The 23,008-nt window shown below is 44.7% G+C and overlaps 1 protein-coding gene across 4 annotated transcripts in view; it reads left to right on the plus strand.

The window, feature by feature from the left end:
- FARP2 (FERM, ARH/RhoGEF and pleckstrin domain protein 2) overlaps positions 1 to 23,008 on the plus strand; it is a 1,344,877-nt gene that overhangs the window by 1,160,345 nt on the left and 161,524 nt on the right. For 2 of the 4 annotated variants that reach the window (XM_085634160.1, XM_085634161.1), the window contains exon 24: positions 21,862 to 22,025. The exons of the other annotated variants lie outside the window; for them this stretch is intronic. In XM_085634160.1, the coding sequence (XP_085490286.1) occupies positions 21,862 to 22,025 (164 nt within the window). The remainder of the gene's footprint in view (positions 1 to 21,861; positions 22,026 to 23,008) is intronic. 4 annotated transcript variants of the gene reach the window in all.

The raw sequence follows: 23,008 nt of genomic DNA on the forward strand, positions 1-23,008 counted from the left end.
TGTTCCTCCTTTCTTTGGCCCAGCAGGGCTCTGCTTTGGGCACTATCAAGGGCTACCTCTCTGCTCTTTCAGCCTTTCATAGGTTGCCTGATCAGCCCTCTCTTTTCAAGTCCCCGGTTGTCAATAGATTTCTCAAAGGCATTACTCACCTTTTCCCTCCTATTCCTTTTGTGATGCCTCAATGGGACTTGAACCTGGTTCTCACATATCTGATGTGCGCTCCATTTTAGCCTCTTCATAACTGTCCTTTGCGGTTAGTGACTTTGAAAACTGTCTTCTTGGTGGCCATCACCTCCGTTCGGCAGGTGAGTGAGCTCCAGGCTATTTCCTGCAAACCTCCATTCCTGGCTATTCATCCGGACAAGGTTGTGCTTCGACCACATCCCTCATTTCTACCAAAAGTAGTCTCTGCCTTTCATCTCAGGCAAACTGTAACTCTGCCCACTTTCTTTCCGCCTCCGCACCCTTCAAGAGAAGAGGAGAGGCTCCACCGTCTGGACCCAAAACGTGCGCTTTCGTTCTATCTCAACCACATACAACAGTTCTGGATGGATGACCAGCTCTTTTCTCGCTACGTGGGCGCCAAGAATGGCCGGACTGTGCATAAGCGAACTATCTCCCGATGGGTTGTCTTGTGCACTAAAGCCTGTTACTCTCTGGCTAAAAAGGAACCTCCGGTTGGGCTGCGCATCCATTCTACCAGGGCAACAGCAGCTACCACAGCATTGGGACGTGGTGTCCCCCTGCAAGACATATGTCAGGCAGCCACTTGGGCCTCATTGCATACTTCACTAAGCACTATTGCCATGACAGTCCAGTCCAGAGAGACGGCTACTTTGGCCGTGAAGTTCTCCGTGACTTTCTGGTGTAATCTCACTTCGCAGACCCACCACCGGGGTTGGTATTGATTGGGTATGTATTCTAAGGTAAGGATTCTATCACTAACGTGTCTCTTTCAGATGCACAAGTTACTTACTTGTGTAACAATATATCTGTAAGAGACATTAGTTAGTGATAGATTCCTTACCGCCCGCCCATCCTCCCTGTTCTGCGAACTGTTCTCTGGGGTTCAGGTCATCTCTTTCAGGTCCCTAGTTCTATTGCACCAGTAGTCGGTCTCTGGCATGGCCCTGCGCTTCTGGCGCGCAAAAGTTGTGTACAGAACTGACGTCAGCGCACGTGGGCGCGTCTAAGTAGCTCTGATGATGTCATCTCGGCGGCTACGACGTAATGAAGGGAGCACACTTCCCATGCGCTCCTGGGGAGCTCAGGGATGCAAAAGGGAGGAAGAGGTTAAGAGTGGGTGCATGATTGAAGGGTGACTCGGTGAGGGAAGCCGATAAACTCCCTAAAAAAAGCATATTGTCTTTAACCAAGGAGGTGGCTAAACATCTGAGGCTGCCAACTTTGGAGCTGGGGAACAGTGTTCGATCCTAGACAGTAATTATCCTGGACAGTAATTATTATCTCCTGCCCAGATCTATTTATTGAAAAAAAATAAACAGCATCTTGGAGAACTGCAAGTAGCTACCATTGCTGAAGTTGTTTCTCGAAGAAATATAAGTGCAAAGTGTGTTAGGAAGCAGCTGCCATTGCTGTAGCTGGCGTTCTGTGAATTCGGTGTACAATAATAAAGTAAATAGTTCTCGAGACGGCTAATGAAAGCTCCCGAGTTAGGACACTAGTAAAAGGTCCAGTCCTCATGGGAGGTAACAACAGAAGAGAGGGTGGTACTCAGGAGGGACTAAAAAGCCAAATAAGGAATGGGAAGCCAGCATTTATGAAGGACAATGCCACAAGCCAATTAAACATATGGGTGTAGAGTGGGCGTTGTTTCAAGTACATACTCTTAATACTGCATGCCTCGCAGCATTGCATGCGCTGCCCAGGCTTGACTTAAAAAGTATACTACTGCATTTCATGGGACGAAGCATACAGAAGACCTTCTGTCATTGATAAACCTGACTGTGATGGCTCTGTGAAAATATTAAATATTCACAATCCCACCAAAACTAAAAATCCCGGTGATTAGAATTCACCAATGGCTGCTAATGACCATAATGCATGGTCCACTTAAATGCACAACAGCACCACCTCGCCTCATCATTTACTTACTTGCAGGGACCAGCAACATAAAATAAAATGGACAGAGTGTTGACGTTTTTCAAACACTCAACCCCAGTCAAAGATCTGGGTTTAATCCATTGTTGTTTTACTTGCCGTGTCACCCCAGTGTGGACCCAGCCATTTGCAAATCAGTCTTGACCCCTTCTCCACATGGGAACAGTCCAGCCGGAACGGCCAGGCCAGGTCCTCCCTGTACCGGAAACAAACATCCTAGGACCGGTTTGGGGGTATCACCCCTCATCAGCCAGAATAGCTTGAATCCAGTGGTACAGCGAGCAGGAGACCCACATCTGGGCATACCCATAGCTACTTAGGGCACACACAGGAACATAACTAAATAAAATGATGGACGGCGTGTTCATGAGGTCTTCTGATGTCACTGATAAGCCTGACTGTGGTGGCACTGTGAAAATATTAAATATTCACAATCCCACCCAAACAGAAAATTCAGGTGGTTAAAATTCATTAATGGCTGCTAATGACCAGAATGCATGGACCACTTCTAGGCACAACAGCACCACCTCACGTCATCATTTACTTGCGAGAACCAGCAACTGGAAATGAAAGCGCAAATCATTTCACTCACCACACCTGCAGAAGAAATACATCTTAAGCCATATGAAACTATTGGTGTGTGGTAAATAATTTAATTACCGGGACTTAATTTGATACAGAAACATAATAGAAATAGCTCAGTAAATAAGAGGCAGAATCCGTGGTATTAGAGGTTCGGAATGGGCTTTATTCCAATGGACGATTCGAATCGTTGACTCCAGGTTCCATCGCCACGGAGGTTCAGGAAGTGAAGTACATACTTTATTGATAAGTAATCACTTTTATACAATAGGCATTACATTGAAGCAAATGCAAGAGGCGTAACAATTGATAGTGTAGATAAAACATACATGCGTAGCAAAAGTGGGCGTAACTGGGTGTGACTAAAGAACGTCATCAGGTGTGATGTCATAATAGGGTGGTTCCATGAAGGAATTTCGCAATGTCAGCAGAAATACTTGGCAGAAATGTGCGCGCAGCAGCATGACGTATGATTGACGTGCGACTAGGGGGTGAAGGGGATTTGACATTTAACTCTACATGTGGCGACAGATGTCTGGTGGGTCAAGTCAACCTTATCCCAAATCATATCTAACATCCTATGTTTAAAGAACTATGTTATCCAAAAGAGAGGTCTCTTAGAGTAGAATCTTATTCTATACTGACTATACTGACTGTTAGTGCGTGTACAAGCGTCTAAGTGTCTACACTAGATGCGAGGGCGAAAGTCTTCCATAATAATAGGGCTATGAATTACTTGCATAAAGACAGAGAAGCCGGGCCTTTGCTCGGTAGCTGGAAGAATGTTTACTTAAACTACTAGACAGGAATGCATTGGGCAGGGAGCGGAGCAGATAATTTCGAAGGTGAAATACAGTTTTTGGCAGGCAACAAGCTGATGTCAGGCATCGTGAGCCGCGCAGAGAATGAGGACAAAGTTCATGGATACAGATGCAGGCTCAGACTGGAGCTCTCAGAGGCAGAAGGCAGGGAAAGCTTGATGGCAGAATCAGGGCCTACTCGCCTGAACTGTAAAAATGGCATAAGTGAACCATATAAAGCCGGTGGCCTTTCGTACTTAGGAATGGAATATCCGGCCCATTCATGGCGGATCTGAAAGAGGACATGTTAACGGTGGACGCACATGTATTTGCGTCTTCATAACTGGAACTGGAGGGAACATACATGTACTTGTGATTTATACATGGAACCGTTGGGGTCCAAGATAGGGGACATAACTGATCAGAAAAATCCATATTTCCACATTCCCTCCTTGTCCCCTACTTGCCCGTCAAGAGATATCAATCTTCATCAATCCATTGATCTGTTCATATAGCATCATTTGTTCTTCTTTTTTCTTCTGGGACGAACGAAATCTTGGTGGTGGAATACACGATGTGGCACACAGACCACAGATCGCTGGTCCACATTGTAGACATAGACAGCAACTGAATAGTATGAGAAAGCCAATACCTAGGAAGGATAGGACCTTCCATCCAAAGGTAGATAATACACTCCAAAACCAACCGGACCAAGTCCAGGTGCCTGGGCTCTGGTGTATCTGGCTTACAATCTTATGAAGGCGTGTTATGGCTTTATATACAGATGGCGAATTTTCTGGTATGAAAATGCAACAACTTGATCCGATGACCCTACAAGCTTCGCCCCTATCGGCCAGGATGACGTCAAGGACAAGACGATTTTGAAGCACAACAATCCGCATAGCAGACTGCTCTTCTGTTAAATTGCCTAAGGCGGAAATAGTTTCATTCACTACTGCTTCAAGGGTTCTAGTTAATCTACGTATCAGCTTACTATTAGTAACGGTACCTATATAGGGAAAGAGACCTTTATTGAAATCTGTGTATTTTTCCCATGCTGTTTCAGTGTAATCGACTATTGGGAGATCTCTCCTTTCTCTATTGTGTACTAACTGAGTATTTCTGTGATAATCAGGAGGAGCTAGGAAAACAGGTGGCAAAAGGAATGCTATATAACAGGTACCATCCCAATCTAGAGGTAGGCGTATATATGCGGTCTGACCACATATAAAATAGGAATGGCGGTAAGCTCTAAATGTCGACTTGCCCTGATCACTAAATTCTATTACAGTGGTGCATCTACTATGGCCCATATGTATGGAACCATTCTTTCTTACACATAATTCACCTTTTACTCGAAATACTGACATGGCGGATAAAATTGGAGTAGCTTCGGATTCGACATTTAGGATCATAAGATTAAGCGTAAAATTCCCTAATCCATATACTTCATTTTCTAGATCAGTTCCTGTTCTTTTGGGAAGTCCCTCCTTGTTAGGGTAGCAGACTTTAAGTAAAACTAAGTTCAAATTTCCCCATACCCAGTTGTCTTGATAAACTGCAGAATTTGAATCTAGGGAATTAATTAAACTAAACCATGCTCCACAGGAGCCGTTGTGTGTGAACGGGTATGGAAAGAGAGGTAGAATTCCTTTAAAATTCTGATAGGGAGGGAGTCGGCCACAGATCCAACAATTTGTAGCATTGCTAACCTGATGGGAATGATGTAACATACTAATAAACGTGTTATTGCGCAGCGCAAATCTATATGACAATTCATGCGGAGGTAATTCACTAAAAGAATGTTCAGCAGTAACATTATAAACATGTCTAGAAATGGGATAACATATGTGCAACAATATACTTGCAGTAATTATTAAAAGACTTAGGAAAAACAGAATTAATAATGTCACTGTGCAATGACTACGCAGTGATTTACAGTACGCATGTCGTTTCAGTTTTATCCTTTTGTTTCTTTCTCTGTACAGGTCTAAGGGATACATGTCAGAGACAAATTCGACCGCTTCACCTTGGAGAGGACTTAAACAATCAAATTGCCTGACTGGTTAGACCTGAGTTTCAGTTTATATTGTTCGTGATTACTTGATTCAACCAAAGGAAGTTTTGAGTCAATGGGTGAAGACACACGAGGTGTGGTATTTACATCCGATGGTAGTCCATGAAATTTCTTGATATGACTTGAATGTACCCAGCCTTTTCGACCCTCGATCTTCACGGCTGTCCTCGTCGTTAATAACACGAGCTGAGGCGACCTCCACCTAGGGTCCAGCTGAGACTTCCGATCAAAGTTCCTCACTAAGACCAGGTCTCCTGGAATTACGTCATGGGGTTTCACCTCAGTGTTGTCGGGAAAAGCTGCAGCTACCTGTGAACGACAAGATTGTAGTGCAGACATCAAGGAAGCCAAGTAATCTGTCAGCATATTACAGTCAATATCAGTTATTTTGCGTGGTATAGGCGTCCCCCACATATTTGGTGGTCTGCCAAAGATCACTTCATAAGGGGATAGCCCTGTTCGAGAGTGTGCTACCATTCTCATGTAAAAGAGTGCAACGGGTAAAGCTACTACCCAGTCGACACCTTTTTCTCTACAAATTTTGGACAATCTAATTTTCAAGGTCTGATTATGTCTTTCCACGAGGCCTGCTGCCTCGGGGTGTCGGACACAGTGGAATTTCCACTGATAGCCTAACAAAAGTGAAACGTGTTTCATTAGTTCGGATGAGAACGGCTGGCCGTTATCTGAGTAGACAACACGTGGTAAACCGTACCGTGGGAAGAATTCTCGAACTAACTGTTTGGCAGTAGTCGGGGCAGTGTAATCTGAAACCGGGTATGCCTCTGTCCAACGGGAAAGAGCACAGACAACTACGAGAACATATTTGAATCCTCGACATCGTTCCATCTGGATATAATCCATCTGGAGGATTTCAAAAGGGTGATCAGGAGGCTGAAATCCACCCTGTTCTACGGGAATGCTTTTTCCTGGGTTGAACTGGCAACAGATCATACAGGTACGAACTTTTTGTTTAGCTGCTGCTCGTAAATGTTTGTTGAACCAAATGTGTTGAATGCTGTCTAGCATAGCTTTTTCTCCTAGATGTGCTGGACTATGTACAGTGTTAATAATGACTTGGACCATTGAATCAGGAAGGAACCACACAGATTTTTCCTTCGTCATCCATCCTTGATCCGTTTGGATCCCTCCTAATTCAGTCCATCTCTCTATTTCGTCTGGTGTAGCATGTGTCTGTATGTCAATTACGTCAAGAGCGGGATCCTTAACCATCATGCAATGTGTTGGCGTCGGGACTATTGTCTTTGTCATGTCGGATGTTTGAGTTTGAGCAGTCTGTTTAGCTGTTCTGTCAGCTAGATCATTGCCTTGAGAAATGATATCAGTAACTTTCGTATGAGCTTTACATTTCATAATTGATATTGCAGTGGGTAGATGTATTGCATCTAATAAGGCATGAATGAGGGGTCCGTGCTGAATGTGGGCACCGTGAGAAGTTAAATAACCTCTCTCTCGCCACAGCACGCCGAAGTCATGTACAACTCCGAATGCATAACGTGAATCAGTATATATGTTGACTTTTTTATTTGTGGCTTGAATACAGGCTTGTGTCAGAGCGATGAGCTCTGCTGCTTGAGCGGACAAGGTATTTATACAATTTGTTTCAATGATTTCAGCGTCTGTTGTGACTGCATAAGCGGCCACTAACTCTCCTGTACCTGTTCTCATACATGAACCATCTACATACAACGTCAGGTCTGGGTCTGATAATGGAACGTCTGTTAAATCTTGTCTGGGTTTCGTCGTGATAGTGATAACTTCAATACAATCATGTGCAAGTGGATCTGTTCCATTTACAGGTAACAGTGTGGCAGGATTCAATGTACTACAACGTCTGATTTCTATATGTGGCTGAAACAATGTTAATTCGTAACCGGTGAGTCGTGCTATAGTCAAGTGTTGTGTTTGTGTGCGGTTCAAAAGAACCTCTACTGCATGTGGTACTTGTACTGTCAATGGATGTCCTAATACTATGGCATCGCTTTGTCTGATTGCTAAGGCTGTTGCTGCCACTGATTTTAGGCATGCAGGCAAAGCCTGAGCTACGGGATCTAATGTACTAGAAAAATAGGCACATGGTTTGTGTGATCCTGCTTGTTCCTGTGTGAGTACTGACAAGGCAGTACCTTCGCGTTCTGTAACAAAGAGTGTAAACTGTTTATTGTAACATGGTGTTGCTAAAACCGGTGCTTGGCATAAGGCTTTCTTTAGGCTTTCAAAAGCTTGTGCATGTTCCTGAGTCCAAGGGAGAACAGTCAATGTGGCTGCCTCCTGTGTTGTCAATTGAATGAGTGGTTTTGCTAGAAATGCATACTGAGGGATCCACTGCCTACAATATGAAGTGAGGCCTATGAAAGCCCGTACCTCCTTTTGTGTCTTGGGTATCGGCATGTTAGCTATTAACTGAATGCGGTCGGGTGTAAGCTGCCTTCCCTCCTTGGACAGCGAGTGTCCAAGATAAACAACTCGCTGGACACAGAATTGCAGCTTAGAAGGAGACACCTTGTGCCCCTTTTCGGCCAAAAATTGTAATACCGTCAGTGATGCTTTCTCACATTCATGTTCGTTTCTAGCGGTGATCAGCAGATCATCGACATATTGAAGCAGGGCAGTGTTGACTGGCATGTGAATACTGTCAAGTTCTCGTTTCAGTGCTTGGCTATAGATGCTGGGGCTTTCTGTAAATCCTTGAGGTGCGCGTGTGAATTTAAAGCTACGTCCATTTAAACTAAATCCGAACAAGTATTGGCTTTCCGGATCTATTGGGACGCTGAAAAAGGCATTCTTGAGATCAATTACAGTAAAGAATGTTGCTTCGGAATCAATAGCTGTCAGTAATGACGAGATATCTGGGACCACAGGGAATTGTGGCACAATGCATTTGTTCAATTCGCGCAGATCAATAACCAATCGATATACTGGCGGAGCCTTTGGATCTGTTCGTTTAAGAATCGGAATTATCGGGGAATTACATACATTGGAGTCTGTTTCCACAACTACTCCTTGGACAATGAGCTCGTCAATAATTTGCAGTAAAGCCACTACAGCATCTGGTGGTAACTTGTATTGTCGCATTCGTGGTAGTACCACTCCTGCCTTTAATGTAACCCGATATGGTGTAATATTCATGCAACCCACATCAGTAGGGCCTTGTGCCCATAAATGTGTAGGTAAAGTCTGTAGTCGGGGATCCATGTCTCGAGACACATAGTGACCTTTGAAATCACGTAAAAACAATCTTACTCCTTCCGGAGAACAACATATTATAGCTCCTAGAGCTTTCAGTGTTTTTATACCTAACAGGTTTTCTGGACATGATTTAGTAAGCAATAAATCTGTAGTTCGGGTTAAGGGTCCTATCGTAAGTGGAAGAGGCTGTGATACTTCATTAACAATAGGTTTTCCTGAAAAACCAAGGGAAATATTCTGTGAGCCTGAGAGGGGTGCCCCTGGAACTTCACTACGTTTTATAGTTGTTCGACTTGCCCCTGTATCAAGTAAAATTTTTCTATCTTGGCCTAATAGTTCACTATGTACATAAGGTCCTTCTTGGTCTACAGGGACCTCGATAAGGGGTAAGTCAACTTCCCTCTCTAGGCTGGTTCATGCGTATCGTTGATAATCAGGATAATCATACTGTGCGGTCTGGTACAGCTGTCGTGTCGTGGTTTGTGTGGCAGCAACAGGCAACGCTGGTGCGGCTGGCACAAACTGTATAGACTGTTGTGGAGCTGGCATGGACTGTGCATGCTGTGGTGCTCCTTGTTCATTCTGATCCTGTCTAGGTGGCCGTGGTCTTTCTTGTGTTTTACCTGTGGCGATATTACGCTTCAAGACTGGGCAATCGTGTATGTAATGACCTGGCTGTTTACAATAGTTGCATGTCCCTTTTACAGGTCCTGCTGAATCACCGGAATGTGTCGTACCCCTTTTATGACCTTCAGCTGGAACTGTCTGGGAGACTAGCATTTTCATTTTTGTGTCTTTCATGCGTTTCTGTTCATGTTCTTGTTCCTCTCTAATTCTATTGTAATGGTACTGTAACATTTGTAACATTTGTGATGGGGTATTACCTTGCCAGGTACTCTCGAATTTTAATACTCTATTCTTCACCTGGGGCAAGGAATTTTCAACTAATTTTGTCACAAACAGATGTGGGTATGACTCGCTACTTGCTTTTATACCACTATTTATACCAAAACATTTTTCGAATCGGGCATAGAAATCACTAGTGTCTTCATCTTGCTTTTGTTTACAGGCTGAGATTGCACCCCAGTCTTCCTTTTTCGTGGTTAATAAACGTGGCAGTACCTGTACTAGTAAACCTGGTAGTGCTTTAGTTTTATCCCCAAGCCCCGAACCTGGACCTCGGGCCCTTTCTTCATTTTCTAATGCTGTCCAGTCTATCTTTTGGTCTCCCACCTCCCACTCTTTTTCCTTAAGTTTTTCATAAATGCCAGCAGGCATTAATACCTTTAATATTGTCATAATGTCGGGATAGGTATACTCTCCCATGAGTAACATGTCTTTAATTTCTCGGTGAAAACCCGCTGGGTCTTTGTCATGACTGGGTACCACTTTCTTCATTTCTAACAATTCTATTTTCGATATGGGCGTATATACATATACACGTTTAAACTGATTGTCCTCGCCCTTTATTGGGTGTACTTCTCGTAAGGGATTCTGTCTGTCCATGTAATACGTCGTTCTTTCCTTGATGGGCAGTGAGACATGTTCTGGGCATACAAAAAGAATGTACTGCTTTCTTGATTCTAGTATTTCTCTAATTAACTTAGTACCTGAACCTCTCCATCTATTCGTGAGTAATTCAGTCAATATATCAGGTAACGGACCAGGGTCGGAATGTTGACTTTGATAAAGTATAAGAAGTTGTTGAATCATATAAATCCCAGCTAAACGCTGTTCATCTGGGGTGAGGTTCAAAAATGTGTGTGCTACTGTATCATCACCATATTTTCCGGGACTGTCAGCCCAATGAACGGCTGACCTGGCTAATTCTTGTTCATCCATAGAATCGAGTAAATGATAACCCCTTCGTTCTCGGAGTAATTTGTCAGCGGCTTGGAACGAATGCTCGGGGGACCTTATGTTTATTATAGGTGTTTGGAAATTCCTGTTATTTTCTGGACATATCGGACGTATCGGGTCAGTAAAACATCTAGTACTATTACAAGATCTTCCTCTACCTACATAAGCTATGGTTTCTGACTGTCCTGTGGGCAGTCCTGATCCTTCCTCCTCCTCATCTTGTTCAAACTGGTCTACCGTTAATCTCTCTTCGTGTAGGCGTTCTATTTCTTTACGGATCTTTCGACACATGGCTATTATACATTTTTGCTTATCATGTCTTCCTTCTGATATATTCTGGCTCCATCTGGTAAGGGTTTGCATTATTTCCGGATCTACCCCCGGTCGGTCTTGATTTCTGATTACACAATTTATGAGGAAACGTAACAGTTCCCCCTGTATCTCCACTTTCTGGTATTCCATAGCTCTGTTAATACATTCAGAATCTCGCCCTGTTTGGACAAAATGATATATATTATCTAGATGCACAGTCATTCCTGGTAACTTCCCCAAATACACACACCGCGGCTCGTCTGATATGTAATGATGCCATGATCATTTCGTCCTCTTTGCCGGGCACAGGGTCATATCTACAATCTACAAGAAGTTCCTTAAGCGTGCGGGCATTTATGAGTTCGGGGGTACGTGGATGTGCTGTTTCTTGAAAAGTAAGTTTATTTATTCTGGGTGGCGTAGAAAAAATGTTGGTAGCACCTCCGGTAGCCCCGTCTGGGGTATCGGGCGTGAAAGGATTCGTTGAACGCGATACAGCAACTATAGGTGTGGACACAGCTATAGAAGTAGCTGTAGGAACAGATGTGGAAACAGATGTGCTTGCCGGAACTTGTGTCAGGATTTGGTGCTGTAGAGATGCAGATACAGGATCTTGGCGTTGAACTTCCCCGGCAGACGGTCTATGTGGGGCGGGGTTAGCATACTCGGGAGCTGCTTCATCTAAATATGAGGAAAGAAAAACATCTTCTGCTGTTCTAGGATGCCATTTAGGATGTATTTTTATTGGGAACAATGGGGGTGGCAAGTCTTTTGGTATCTCCGGAGTAGCCTTAGGTAATCCCTCGGCCAGAAGGGGATACATACCATTCATAAGGGCATTTCTTTGTCTGTCTACTTGTTCTGATGTCACTCGTGTACCTTCTTTAATTAATAGATTTTCTCGGACTTTATTTGAATTTTCCTTACTCTTCTCTTCCTGTCTACGTGCTTTTTCTGTACGTCTATACGATTCTTTACGCCATAATTCAATGGCGTCTTTCTGTGATTGTCTAGCTTTCTTTTTCCATAATTCTTCCTCTACTTTCACGATGCAATCTGCATCCCAGGTCCCAGCTGCGGGCCACCTCTGACTTTCTGGTAATTCCTTAGTGTAGTCTACCCATAGATCAAGAAATAATATGGCGTCTAGGCCATGTTTATGATACATGAAGTACCCTGGAGTGTCCCTAGGAGGAATGGGAACAGCTTCTTCGAGTACCCCTTTTCTAGTTGTGATCTGCCTCAATTTCGAAAAGAGCGGCATATTGAGAACTGGTCTGATACTTGATCTCGAACAAACTTAATACAATAAACACAATGATGAACAGTCATTCACACCACAATATGCAGGACGTATTAACACATTTAACATTTAACATTTAAATGAGCAACAATGATGATGACGATCTAAGAAAACTTAATCACTGAACATAATACTCGGCATTAACTGAATTATTCTGAATTTATATACTTGATATACTAGATATACTGCTAAACAGTACAGATACACTGCTAAAACAGTGCAGACCGGATTTGTGTACCCAAACCCGTCTTGACCGGCACAACCTATGTGCACGTCAGAACGCCTCCCCAGTAATGGTACTCACCGGGTAGCTCGGAACGGAAGGCCTCGGAACGGAACTGAACTGAACTGGACTGGACTCGGCTCGAAATCTTCGGAAACTTCGGAACATCGGAAACCTCGGAACTTCGGAACTTGGTGGGCCTCTGTATACCTCGGATCTTGCTCTCTCAGCTAGGCTCTGGTCGGGATACTTCGCACTTCTCACCGCCTCGTCTGGGTGTTGATCGCAGCCTCAGTCGCCCCCGCTTGACCGGAGGGAGATACAGGAAATCCTGCTGGTACGCGTTGTTGTCCGTCCAGCTGTGGCAGGAGACCGGGCCTGCAACGCACCGCCGGCGCGTGAGATGAGAAAGTGTCCCTGTTCGGGCGCCATTCATGTGGTAAATAATGTAATTACCGGGACTTAATTTGATACAGAAACATAATAGAAATAGCTCAGTAAATAAGAGGCAGAATCCGTGGTATTAGAGGTTCGGAATGGGCTTTATTCCAATGGACGATTCGAATCGTTGACTCCAGGTTCCATCGCCACGGAGGTTCAGGAAGTGAAGTACATACTTTATTGATAAGTAATCACTTTTATACAATAGGCATTACATTGAAGCAAATGCAAGAGGCGTAACAATTGATAGTGTAGATAAAACATACATGCGTAGCAAAAGTGGGCGTAACTGGGTGTGACTAAAGAACGTCATCAGGTGTGATGTCATAATAGGGTGGTTCCATGAAGGAATTTCGCAATGTCAGCAGGAATACTTGGCAGAAATGTGCGCGCAGCAGCATGACGTATGATTGACGTGCGACTAGGGGGTGAAGGGGATTTGACATTTAACTCTACATGTGGCGACAGATGTCTGGTGGGTCAAGTCAACCTTATCCCAAATCATATCTAACATCCTATGTTTAAAGAACTATGTTATCCAAAAGAGAGGTCTCTTAGAGTAGAATCTTATTCTATACTGACTATACTGACTGTTAGTGCGTGTACAAGCGTCTAAGTGTCTACACTAGATGCGAGGGCGAAAGTCTTCCATTATAATAGGGCTATGAATTACTTGCATAAAGACAGAGAAGCCGGGCCTTTGCTCGGTAGCTGGAAGAATGTTTACTTAAACTACTAGACAGGAATGCATTGGGCAGGGAGCGGAGCAGATAATTTCGAAGGTGAAATACAGTTTTTGGCAGGCAACAAGCTGATGTCAGGCATCGTGAGCCGCGCAGAGAATGAGGACAAAGTTCATGGATACAGATGCAGGCTCAGACTGGAGCTCTCAGAGGCAGAAGGCAGGGAAAGCTTGATGGCAGAATCAGGGCCTACTCGCCTGAACTGTAAAAATGGCATAAGTGAACCATATAAAGCCGGTGGCCTTTCGTACTTAGGAATGGAATATCCGGCCCATTCATGGCGGATCTGAAAGAGGACATGTTAACGGTGGACGCACATGTATTTGCGTCTTCATAACTGGAACTGGAGGGAACATACATGTACTTGTGATTTATACATGGAACCGTTGGGGTCCAAGATAGGGGACATAACTGATCAGAAAAATCCATATTTCCACAGGTGAAAAAAAGCATAGCTACTGTTAAAGGCCAGGAAATTGCTTAAATACAATTATTCCAGTGTGAAGAAGAAGTGAATTTACCTTACTTTGGATGTAACCACAGCCAATGTCATTACAGTGCAGCCATGTTCCCCATCAGCAGTCATAGGCACATGATAAGTGCCGGATTAAACCCTGTGGAGACACCTAGGCAGTCGAAATGTCGCCCCCCCTCGCATATTAGCTCCTAATAGGTTTTTAATTTTACCAATCATTTATAGTCTTTAATGTAAAGTTATTGTTTCTTTCAGTTGATTCATTTTTTTCGATCTTTTGGAAACAGTTTAGGAAAGCTTGATTGTAATTTTCTTTCAAGATCAAATCAATATTATTTTGATCTGTTGTTGTGGGGCCTCTTAAAGGAGTGGGGCCCATTGGCTGGTGCCCACTTTGCCTATTTGGTAATCCGTAACTGCACAGAATGCCAGGCCCCTGCATCGAAATAGACAACATCAACATGGGCCCCTTTTGGCCATGTCAAACATGTTATCCTGGAATAATTGTTCTTGGATCCATCACATTGCAGTAATTGCTAAGCCTTTGGCAAGCTGTGGCACACGCGTGGCAAAAATAATCACATTAAGCCCACCTGAGGCTGCAAATAGCACTCACCCCACCCATTGCCAAATGAATCTTTTAACCCAAAAAGCCAAGAATGAGAGGACCTGTCCAGAGCAGACATGTTTGCAGTACAAATTGATGCCAGCATCTCAAACCAGTATTGCTACAATGCTCAACGGCTATCTTTTTTGTCTCAGCACCACCATCAATGCTAAGGCATGGCATCGGGATAGAGGGATGCCTCTTCCATGCAATCATGGATGCCAGAGCATCAAAGAATGTTATTCGGTTGGTGCTATAGGCCTCCCTGTCTTCATGCCCATCACATTTGTCTGTACCGCCAAATACCAAGCAATATATTCCACCGTCACAATTCACGCAGAAGAGAAAAGAAGAGGAGATCTGCAAAGAATGTCAAAATAGTATGAATACTGAACTCTTTGAATACTTTTTAGTGACCCAATTGTTCGATTCCTGTCTGTTTTTTAAAGGAATGAAAAGCTAAAATAGAGCCATGTAAGGATGACCATTGATGACACCATTCAAGTGGCTCTGGTCCCTTTTCAGTGCATTCCACCCCCCGCCCCCTGTGAAAGATTAACGTGAACTTAGGTTGGAAAAACTGAGAAAGTGTTTGGACCCACACTGTGGGTGTCTCCCATAGTCATGACCAGCAAGCCCAAAAGAGCACATGAAATTTGAATGTGGCAATATGCATTTCTCAAACAAGGCCATCAGACATGAGAAACACATGTTAACTGCAATCAAGAACATCTTAGCAAATATAAATGTGATTACTCTTTTTCAAACCGACTTAGGAGCAGGCTATTGTCATCTTGAAATAGAACCAATATCAAGGTCCAGCCTGGTGTTCTAAGCAGTGCAGACACGAGATACTATATTTTAGTGTGTTATCCACAGCAGACGTTTCTCAAACACCATCAGAAAGCTACTCTTTCTGCTTGAAGGCTTGCTCGACATCAGTGACATGCCGCTGTATGCAGTCTTTACCCTGCAGGACAGTAACACTGGTAAATAAAAAGCAGGCCCCTTTTTGGTACTTTACCCCATGGTACTTTAAAATGCAAGTATTTTATTTTCAATGACTTAATTATTATATAATTTAAAAAAAAGGGTCAGATTTAAAGGATAAGGGATGGATACCAGTTAATGGAGGATAGAGGTAAAGGAAGGTAAGGGAATGTTTTAAGGGTTCAGGAGCAGGTAATGTGAAATAGACATACAGAATTTTTACGGTTCAGGGGCAGGTAGAGATAAGGAGGGTATGGGGTGTTTAGGGTTCAGGGTACGGTAGAAATGAGGGAAGAAAGATTTGGTTTCGGGTACAGGGGTGGGTAGTGGTAAAGGGAGGAAAGGGCGTTTTAGGTCTGAGGGGAAGGTATAAGTAAGGAGTTCTGGGGGATTGAGTTTGAAGGGAGGTAAGGAGTTTTTAGAATTCAGGGCAGTTGAGCGGTAAAGCAAAATAAAGTGTTTTTTAGGGTTCAGGGAGGGTAGAGTTAAGGAATTATCAAAAAAGATGGGTTGGGGGTAGCCCCCCCAAAAACCGAAAAAGGAAAAAATATTTAGAAAATTGGGTATTGGTGGAGTTACCCTCCAAATGTATATATTGCCTACTGGCGGTCACCAGTAGGTATTTATAGTTAGGACCTAATTTCCATACGAAAAGCTTGTTTTGACTTGCGTATTTCTTTGACGCCGTTTGAAGAATCTTCACTGAATTTTCCCAAAATAAGTGCGCCACGGATTCACATTGTACATGAAAAGTATCAGGGTGTTCCGTCAAACTTCAGCCGAGTCTCCCAAAAAAGTTACAAAGAAATGGAGGCAGGGTAGGAATACCTTGACCCCCTATCCCTGGTCCCACGGTCCTGCAGGGACCCCTGCCAGGGCCAAAAAGCACCTCCCCGGAGCTTAAAAACTATAATTAGCAGTGGCCACATGGACCTCTGGGGCCTGGGGACCACCACCTCCCCAGGGCCAGCATTTAAGATAGATGTGGGAGGAGGGCTGCACTGCCCCTCTCCCAGGCTATATACGGTCCCTGGAACAACCAGCTCCCTGAGGCTGGCCCATGAAAATGAAAAGAGGTTGGCCGCGCGGCCCCCCCCCTCCTGAAGCCATGAATAGTCCTGGGGACAGGGAAACAGATGAGAGGGTTGCTTCCTCACACAGGAAGCTGCATGTTTAGCAGCTCCTTGTGTGTGGGAGCAATGCCAGGGACTGCGGTGGCACTGAGGCTTCCCCTGCAGTCAGTAACACTGCACATTGGGCGCCCGGAGTGGGCTCCTGGGCACCCAGGAACAGGAGGTTGGGCCCCAGATGATGGGGTCCCCAGGCCTAAAATAGGCCAGGGGAGAGGGGCTGCATAGCCCTCCTTCCTTCCAATAATTGACTGGGCCCCAGGTGATGGGGTCCCCAGGCTGAAATTGGCCCAGAGGAGGGGGGCCACACGGCCCCCCTTACCAAGCGGAAAGCACTCACATATATAAACGTAGGAAGTGTCCCAATTAAAGCTCCACTTCTGCAAAGGACAAATGACCCTGGCCTTCTTGGCTTGGCAAAGGCAAAGCTAGTGTGTTTTCTTGGCAATTCCACATTGAAAGACGATCTGAAGTGCTTCGTGGAGGTGAATTCATTGTTGATCTATCGGAGCACAATCTGTAGTGACTGTGACAAGTGGGTTCTTTCTTGTCCTTACATGGTGAGAACTGGGTCCATGGTTCTTCCTTTAAATTACTACCAGTATTCAAATGTCCAAATTACTTAGAAGCCTTGCCCGTTTGGTCCCGCCCACCTAAGTAGTATGCAATGGTCTTCCCGCCTTTTGCCTGGATGATGGACACCTTTACAAGAGGCCGCCAGTGCATTTCTCGCTGATTTTAGTGATGCGTTATGGATGCAGAGGAATATGAGGTAATCTCCACCAAAGTAAGAAGTGTTTACTTCATATAGTTAAGCAGAAGGACCCTTGTTTGGTGGAGATTTACCTCTATGTACTCCTGTCGTCTTCTCTTTAGGAAGATTTGTGTTATCACAAGTTTCTAAATAATGACGTACGAGGGACAATCACATGGTCCCTGGTTACATTTCCTTGTGCTCCATTACACAGCTGTAGTGTAGAATGCATACTGTACAATTACCCAAGGAGGTCGCACTTAATAATTAACCAGTAGAAAGTACTCTACTTAGGTAGATATTTTGTGCAAAACTGTGGACTCTTTTTGGATAAAGGAACAGGTGCAGTTCTGTTGTGGTCCAGTCACTGACACAGCTAATGACACACCCACTCAGACACTTTGACGCTCACTCACAAACCTAGGCACTCACACACCCACTGACAGACCCACTCAGACACGGATACACCCACTCACACACCTAATCAGACACTCTCGTGCACACTCATAGACCCACTCAGACACTCATGTACTCATGTACCCACTCACAGAAGCCATCAGACACTCACACCCACTCACAAATCCACTCAGGCACTCATGCACCAACTCACAGGACCTCTCAGACACTCTCACAGCCACTCACAGACCCATTCAGACATTCTTGCACCCTCTCACAGACCTACTCAGACACATACACGCACCCATGCACCCAGTGAAACCCGTATGCAGCCACTTCCACACCCACTCAGACACATACACACACACTCACACACCCATTGAGATACTCGTGCACACACACTCACTCTCAAAGTTTACAGATTACAATTAGGAAATACAATTTAAAAAAAACCTTAGAAGTTCACTTTAAAAAAACCAAAGGTTGGGGGCGTGGCCAAGTAACATGACTGACAGGACATGAGCTGTGGCGCTCCTAACTGACCTGCCTGGAAATCCTGATTAATCTTGCAGCACGGATCCGAAAATAAGCTCGAACAACACCAGCTACTAAGCTGCATCCAGCGTACCCCCCTGCGGCTCGCCCTGGCTGCATGTCCACCGAGGAAGAGTGGAGGGCTGGTTGATTGACCAGGCCGTGGGATGAAGGCTAGTCTGGGCTACGACGAGGGGCCAGATGGCCTCCGGACCTGGGGATGCCCCGATTTGCCGGCACCAATCACAAAGTCAATGCGCGTCGCGCTCTGGACAGAAACTCGCGGTGTTCCGGGGGAGAGAATATTGGAGTACGCCACCCCTGCAACAAGTCAGAAACGAAAGGCCTGCAGTGGTGGGCTGGAGCCGGAGCGCACCAGGAATCCGACTGGAGTAGCGATGGTCGAGTGGGGCTGCGGTCCACCAAATGAAAGATCAAGGTGAGCTGGGAATGGCGGAGCGGGGCCTGTCGCCAGCCGCCCAATGGGGCCAGAGGAGGAGTTACAAAGAACCCTCATTGTTCCTACTGTGGGGGGGCAGTAAAAAGACTCTGGGACAAAGATAGACACACTGTTGGGTTCTGCTGGGTGGGACACCCTGAACCTCTCTTCTACATAGGCTTAAGGCATTTCATACAGGAAGAGCTGAAACTGCCATGGCTGAGGCCAGAGAGAACCACGTTCGAAATAACTTGTGCTCTTACAGCTAGTGTACAGTAGACTGACCCCCCAGTCTCCTGGTGTTCATCTCAAGGGAGCCATATGGGGCTGCACAGGCCTATCTAATTATAGCACCCATGACCTCACAGGCCATGGTCGCCGACGGACATTGCAGCGGGTCCTGTACAACATAAAAGATCAGATGGCGGTAGCAGAGAAGCACAGACGTCCGCACGGCGCATATGGCGTGTGAGAAGCTGGCCTGGTATATGATGTCCACTAATCTAAGTGGGCACCTTGCACCAGTCCAGACAACCCTTATGGTGATTTAAGAGGTCTCAGACAACCTTAGAAAGCTATCCAAGTGGTAGCTGTGAAGAGCAGCACTGTATTGGTGGGACTTGACCAATGGGCAGTGACAAAGGACTAACACAGTTCTTGGTGCAAATACCGATGTTCTGGCAGCCATGCCTGAAAGGTAAATTCAGCGGAAAGTGTTTTGTTTTGCCATGATTAGAAAGTTATTGAAGTTTCTCATAGACAATCCCACATCTGTTCTTTAGATAGAATGAAAACGTCTCAATACACCTGACCTTGAACTAATATTATAAGGCGGCACAAACCACCTTTGCGCACTACTGGATACATGGCTCACAGGATTTACCACACCTGTATATAGAAAGACGCTGCTGCCCCGGACACCCTCTCCCAGATTTTATACGCTTCCCCCAAGAGACACCATAGTTGTTTTGACTAATTAAATACCACATTGCAAGTCTGGTGGAACCTCTTGGAAGTCCAGGCGGGTTCCATATGGTATTCACCTCATACACTGATAGAATGCTGTGCCTGATTTCAAATTGGTAGAGAGAGAGGGGTAGTCGAGCCCCTAAAATTACCGCAAATCACGACAATGGGCGATTTAGTCATTGAAGGAAAGGTGAAGTGCTGGGAAGTCCTAGGTGCAGAATTGGCGACTACTTTAGGGTTCGTCACTCGTTGCGTGCAATTTTAGGAGGTGACATGCTAGAACTCCCGATCATGCCGGCTTTGTCCTCCTTGATAAAAGAACATGTATCTCTCAAACTGATTACTAGATTCTACTCCCTTGCACAAGAAGCTTGCAGGCTATCCATGACTAAGGCGAGACAGGACTGACAGTGAGAGTTGGGAATAGTCATAGATGACGGAAGTTGGAGATACTGCCGTCCCATGATTAAGGATACATCACAAAATGGCAAACACAGGCCAGTTCAGTTTAAATACATTAACATGACATGTTATACCCCAAGAGGTTGCACAGATACAGGCTTAGCGATTCAAATGCTCAAAACAGACAGCTAACTTTATACATGTCGCCTGGTACTGTTCAGGGGTGTTCACCTTCTGGAGGACGAATATTCAGGAACTAGAACACATAACCGGCACTACATTAGAAGTGAATCCTTTCATGGCTCTTTTGGGGTACACCAAAAAGTTTGAGAAAGCACATCGCAAATTGATAGCTATAGGACTCTTATTAGCTAAAAGGCGAGTGGCGATGAGTTGGGCCTGAGGCCCAACACCCATATTGGAGGAGTGGCATAGAGATATGATCTGCCGTAATACCCAATCTGAGGCATATAACGAATTGTCCTCCCTGCAGATCAGACCCAAGAGTATATGGGAAACCAACTGTACATACCTGGTAGGGAAAGAGACTGGTGAGCCAGAAGGGGAGGCTTCACAGGCTTGATTATATACGATTGCAAAGATGTGAAACTGGTAACCATACTGGATCACACAAAAACTTGGTTAGTAGGTACGTTATTTTGGTAACCTAATTTTTGTAAGTAACTGCCTATGCAGATGAGATTGAATATAACTGATGACACTCTATATAGCTATACTATGTGAAGCGATCACTAGTATATGTGTTCATCGTACAATTGTAACGGGAAATGGCAAAATATTTATGTCAAATAGTATAAGTACGAAAATGTTAAACCTGGATCTGCAACCCCAAGCGTATGTTTTCATACCTGTCCAGTCATTTAACCTATTTGTCTGTATTCACTAAAAATAAAAAACAAAACAAAAAGGTAGATGCTGTAAACCAGCATTGTCCAGTATCTGGTCTCCAAGACTGGAGCTGTGCCAGATTTTCAAAATAAGTATGAACTTAATGTTGATTTATTCTAGTTGGATATACATTTATCTTATGTGAATGCCCTAAAAATCTGAGGTTGTGGTGGCCCCGTGGACACTCCTTGACAATCGTTTTTAAACCAATAAAATTCCTTACTACTAAGAATGATAAGTAAATACATGCATCTTACACCATTGAACTGTACGTTCAACCAAGACACCTTTAAAAACTGAAGTTAAGTACACTGTTTTCCTTTTTTGAATATTGTATGCTGTTATTGGATGGCACCCAGCCCTTTTTAGAAGAAATCCTCATCTTTGCACAGTTTTGTCCCTGCCTGACCAAACATACATTTTTAGAATTGGCGGTCATACACAGGAGACCAGAACAGCATGAGGTGTTGCTTGTCTTCCCTTTCCCGCATGCCTTGAACTTACAATCAACAGTCACCCATGTGTGTAATGGCTGCAACACCCTGTAATGTATTCACTATGTACTAAATTCTGGCTGCCCTCAGGATCATCGGATGAGGTGTCTATTGAGCAGGAGTTGGAGGATGACGTGCACTCTTCCCGAAGCTCCCTGGAGAGGCAGAGCCATCACCGTGCCAACACTACCATGCATGTCTGCTGGTACCGCAACACCAGTGTATCCATGATGGACCACTGCGTGGCTGTAGAGGTAGCCAACCACGCCCTACCATCGACTGTCTCACCACTGTCACAGTCTCTTCCGATTTGGGGGCCTCTCCCCTGCCACTGTCTCTCTGGTGTTGAGGTCTGTCTCTTCTTCGTTAAACTCTCCCTCATGCAACTTCTTTTACATTCATCTCACTTCATCTTCTACTCTGTCACTATCCGTCTTGGATGCAAGTGTTTGTAGTTAGTATATTTGAGAGTGAGCTAAAATCACAAGAAACCAATGTCTCCATTTCCGTATTATACTGGTTCTTGTTGAGAGCTCACAGACCCATGGAGAAGGTGATTCTGAGACGATGGACACAGTGTCTCCATTTGGTACTTTTGGAGGGTCGCAAGTTAATTTCACAACAAGCAGCGGCTGACCAACAGTTAGTGGGTGCTGTTCTGCCAATATGTTCCTAAGGTTGAGTATTGGGTTGGCGGAACCATTCCCCGTCACTTATTCTGAAAGTGCATAGACTAGTGCACTGTTGAGTGCTGATGACATGCTGTGTGTGTATCTGTCTGTTAGAAAGGAGTGGCTTGCATAGGTGGGAGCATGTGAGATCACGTCGAAAGCACGTCCATGCATAGTGAAGCATTGGAAGGGCCAGTATATCCAGTTTGAACAGACCCCTAATTATGAACAGTGTGCAGACACTACAGTTTGTCGGGACACTGGTGAGCTGTGCATCGAGGAGCGTGAAAATTTGGGGCCTAGAAAGCCATGGTTCCGTTTGATTGGTAGGTATGGCTCCAGTGAGATACTGGGCATGTTGCTAGGTGACGGTCTGTTTCCATTTCTCAACGTTCTACGCTTCCTGTCCGATATGAATTTTGTCTCTGCAAATTGTAAAAGGAAATCATCATCTCTACTCTCTTGCCTTGAACACTTACTAGGCTTTCGATGTTACTGTCACCTTGTGTGTCTTATGTACGTGTTTGTTGAAGACAATAAATGGATGCAATCACTAATACATCTTG

This window comes from Triturus cristatus, chromosome 11, assembly GCF_964204655.1.
Source record: "Triturus cristatus chromosome 11, aTriCri1.1, whole genome shotgun sequence".
Classification (NCBI taxonomy): Eukaryota; Metazoa; Chordata; class Amphibia; order Caudata; family Salamandridae; genus Triturus; species Triturus cristatus.